This window comes from Carettochelys insculpta, chromosome 2 (genome assembly GCF_033958435.1).
Source record: "Carettochelys insculpta isolate YL-2023 chromosome 2, ASM3395843v1, whole genome shotgun sequence".
NCBI lineage: Eukaryota > Metazoa > Chordata > Testudines > Carettochelyidae > Carettochelys > Carettochelys insculpta.
In genome coordinates, this window is record NC_134138.1 from 231,090,170 (window position 1) to 231,094,133 (window position 3,964).

The 3,964-nt window shown below is 57.5% G+C and overlaps 1 protein-coding gene across 1 annotated transcript; it reads right to left on the reverse strand.

Annotated features, from left to right (window-relative positions):
* Positions 1 to 308: 308 nt before the first annotated feature.
* On the reverse strand, positions 309 to 3,666 carry DLX6 (distal-less homeobox 6). The gene is made up of 3 exons (XM_074986218.1): positions 3,306 to 3,666; positions 2,275 to 2,468; positions 309 to 560 (listed from the first exon to the last, which is right to left on the reverse strand). The coding sequence occupies exons 1-3, from the start codon at positions 3,664 to 3,666 to the stop codon at positions 309 to 311; spliced, it is 807 nt and encodes a 268-aa protein (XP_074842319.1).
* Positions 3,667 to 3,964: the final 298 nt, after the last annotated feature.

The window sequence follows — 3,964 nt, forward strand, 5'->3', positions numbered from 1 at the left end:
AAGTTTGGTGGGACGGTACACTCCAAAGCGTCCGGGCTGGTTCCTCCCCGGCCAAAATAAAATATCCTAAAGAGAAGTGTCTTATGTGCGCCAGCATGGGGGGAGCGGGGAGTCTCTCTCTGTTCAAGAGCAACCACTGAGGTTACCAAGAGAAAAAGAAAAAAAAGCAAACCAGCCCCCGACCTTATCTCCTGGCCGCACACACAAGGTCACCCAGAGCCTGGTCAACGGGCTCCCTTGGCAAGACAGCGGCCGGGCTCGCCACGTCCAGACTAGGGCTTCTGACTAGATTGTTTCTCTCGGACCCTTCACATCATCTGCGGTCTCTGCATTGTGTCTTGATGTGGAGAAGAATACCAGTGAGAGTAACCGGGCATGTAGCTGTTGGGCGGCATGCTGACTCCCTTGGCAGAAGCTGAAACGTCCCAGACTGCAGGCAGAGCTGGAGATCGCGGGGACAGGGCGGCGGACCCGGGCAGAGGGTCGGTCTCATGAGGGTTGCTGCCCTGTTTTAGCAGCTTCTTAAACTTGGAGCGTTTGTTCTGAAACCAGATCTTCACCTGTAAGCAAAAGGCAGCAGAGGTTAGGCCGCGGAGGAGCCCTTGCCTGGCAGCAGGCAGCACCCGAAAGGGGTTCCTTACTTCGGACCCACGAGAGGGACATGGCCCAGAGGGAGTTGTGGGGGGAAGCTGGCTGTGGCAGGGGCTCACGCGCCACAGCACGGGAACTGAGCTGTTGTTAATAACAGAGCAGTAGAAACTGAGAGGTAAGGTGGGGGGGGCGGTTTCTTTTCTTTTTTTCTTTGTTTTTTTCTTTGTTTTAAATGGACTCGTTCTCTTGCTCAGGCCACAGCAAGCAGAGCGCAACAGAATCTATTCTGTGTTAATTTCTCACTCACCGACCCAGGTGTATGTGGCCATTGAAGTAGGTACAAGTGCAAGCCTATGTCTATCGGTCCATATGGGCACACATGTACATACATGTGCACATGCGTGTACCGGCCCTCATGCCGTATTTTGATCGTTTGGACAAACTGTGGTCAGAGGGAAGACGTGGCCTGGTGCTAGGAGATACTGTAATCGTCAAAGGGCATCTTAAAAGTAAAACCAGAATCAGATAAGTTGTGCCCTCAAGCTGCCCTTGTCTATATCCTTGGGAAAGAGGAGGACTTGAACAGGTGCTTTCTCTTTATTTTTAAAAGCCGTCGGGGAGGGAAATTTCCTTTTCAGGAAGACTGGCTGATCTACATCACCTGGGGTCGCACCCTGCCTCCAGTCTAGTAAAATCCTCCTGCATGAGGGCTGCAGGATCGGGCCCTACATCCCTAACCACATTAGAATGCTCTAGGCGTGTTCCTTAAAGGTTCAAGACTCTTGATCCTGTAACCCTGGAGGCAGGGCTGCTACATCAGCGGGACCAGCGGTTTGCAGCTTTCCAGAGATCAGGCTCGCGTCTCGCGTGCGTCAGCACAAATGCCATTTACACCATAAGCAGATATATTCCCAAGGCTCAGGTCCGCTCCATATTTAAAACTTGCCCAGGTAAGCGACTGTTGCCAACTGCGGTTATAAAACACTGAAATCGTTTATTGAAACCATAAAGGCACATACGTGTGTTGCAAATGAATTGCGAGTGTTACGCATTTGCTTTTCCACTCACCTCCGCTTGTGAAGCCTAAACTGCCTCCTGCCTCTCTTTAGCTGAAATTACCCGGGTAGCAGCAGCTACATCAACCAGCCACGCTTAACTGTAGCTTAACCTGCTGTAATTTTGTACACGGTTGTCTTTGATCATCAGATCTATTATCACCTGTGGAACATCTTGCCCAAGGCAACCCCTGCATTTCAGTCAGTCACCCAGGCTGAATTAACGATTGATTTTGCTAGTATTTTCGAACGGGCCGGTGCTTTCTCTGTCTCTGTGCGTTGCTAGGATCTAGTTGTTTTATTTTTGCCTCTGCCTCAGGCCTACGGCTTTCTTGCCTTTGTTTTCTGCTCCTCACAACTGAACAATTTTGTGTCGGTGCAGTAATGATTTGGACCCTCCTAGCTGTGCCATGGAAGGGCAGGATTTGGTAATTAGTCAGCAGGGGAAATGCAGATTCAGTCAGTTATTTACTCTGTACTGTGTAAAATACCTCCCATTACCTTACATACAGGAGTACCATATGTGTTACCTTTTCTACCACCACAGACATTTAGCCAAGATCTCTGGTTTGTTGGCCTTGCCTTGCATGACCAGGACTGCAGGGCTTCGGGGTTCCCAGTAATTTACCTGTGTCTGAGTTAGTCCTAAGGAAGCTGCCAGCTCAGCTCTCTCTGGGAGTGCCAGGTACTGAGTCTGCTGGAAGCGATGGTTTAAAGCCTGAAGCTGTAGGCTCGAATAGATGGTCCGAGGCTTCCGTATCTTCTTCCCTTTGCCGTTGAATCTGATTTCCCCGTTTTCAATCACTGTTGTTTTCTGCTGGTCTGCAAGCAAGCAACACACTTGAAAGGCCGCCACCCCAGAGACCTCTCCTCGGCTGTTCAACGTGTGCGTTTTGCTGCTTTTCTTATTCCCCCACCCCAACACCAATGACAAGAACAATCCCAACGCCGTTTCGGTCCCGCCGCCCGTAGCGCTTAAAGGCATCACCCAGGTATTTCTCCTTAGGGGAGTGGGAATCGGCCGCTCTCAAGAAGCCGTCCCCGTGTAGGGTACCGGCTGGCTTGTTCTCCTCGCAAAGGCATGGCCTTTGTTTAACGTAGGGCTTGCAAGCTGCCTGCCCTCAAGGTGTTTTCCCGGCCCATTGACTTCGCTTCGGCCGTTTGTGGGGGGGGGGGTCAGGGACTCCCCACCCCAGACTTTAGGCAGCGCCTTGTTGCTCGGGGCAATAACCTGCTCAGCGCAGGGGCACCGCAAACTTTCACGCCTCGGCTGCTGGAGGTGGTTTCCTAAAGCCGATCCCGCCCGGGCCAACACAGCCTGGACCGCGGGGCGAAACCCAGCCGGGCACTTTCAGCCTCTCGCTGCGGCTGAGCCGAGCGGCAGGCCCGCGCTGGTAGCGGCCCCCCCAGCTAGCGAGCCCCCCCGCCCCGCGCTGGGGAGATCGCAGTCAGGCCGGGCTGCGGCTAGCGCCCCGGGGAAAGCAGCCGCGCGGCCCCCCAGCCCGCCCGGGGAGCCGGGCTAGACGCGCCTCCCGATGGGGCCCGCGGGCCGGGCGGCAGCGGCAGCAGCAGCAGCAGCAGCGCGCCGCGGCCCTGAACGCGCGGCGCCCGGGAGAGCCCCGCCGCGGCGCTGCCGCGGAGCCGCTCGGCCTCGCTCACCTGCCTCGTCCGGCCGCGTCTGGCCGGCGGCGCCGCTGCCGTGGTAGGACTGGAGGTACGGGCTGTGCTGCGAGTGGCTCACGTAGGGGTAGGCGGCCAGCGAGCGGTGGCTGTAGGAGTTGCCGCTGCCGGGGTAGGGCGCGCCGTGGTGGTGGTGCTGGTGGTGCGGGTGCGAGCCGGCCGCCGAGTGCAGGCAGTGCAGCGGGTAGTGGGCGCCGGCCATGGCCGGCGAGCTCTGCTGGGAGTGGGACTGCGGCGGCGGCGGCGGCGGCGGCGGCTGCTGCTGCCCGAACTCCATGAAGGCGGATTTGGAGGAGTCCTGCGCTTCCAGCCCGTCAGCCATCGTAGTCATGGTCATCATCAAAGTTTGGGAGCGAGCGAGCGAGCGGCTCCCTCCGGCTCGCGCGCGCCCCGGCCACCTTAGAGCCTATGAGCCTGCCCCGGGACCTGGGGGGGGGGGCGCTGCGCAGGGGAGGGGGAGGGGGAAGGGGCTAGTCCTGGGGGGCGCGCGCTCGCCCCTGCCCCTCCATCCCCCCGGGCGTTGCGGCCGGCGGAGTTTAGCGCCGAGATTGTTCCAGGTGGGTGCTGGGAAAGTTGAGCTTCGGCTTTTAGACTTGAGGCAGAGACGCCACAAGTCGAATGGTTCGTCTCCAAAGGGC

What these genes read in the sequence shown, in the direction of transcription:
- DLX6 (XM_074986218.1), bottom strand. Translation starts at nt 3,666, where the DNA reads ATGATGACCATGACTACGATGGCTGACGGGCTGGAAGCGCAGGACTCC. An exon ending in GACGCGGCCGGACGAGGCAG is followed by an intron (nt 2,469 to 3,305) that starts GTGAGCGAGGCC and finishes GCTTGCTTGCAG; the next exon opens with ACCAGCAGAAAACAACAGTG. An exon ending in TAGGACTAACTCAGACACAG is followed by an intron (nt 561 to 2,274) that starts GTAAATTACTGG and finishes TTTTGCTTACAG; the next exon opens with GTGAAGATCTGGTTTCAGAA.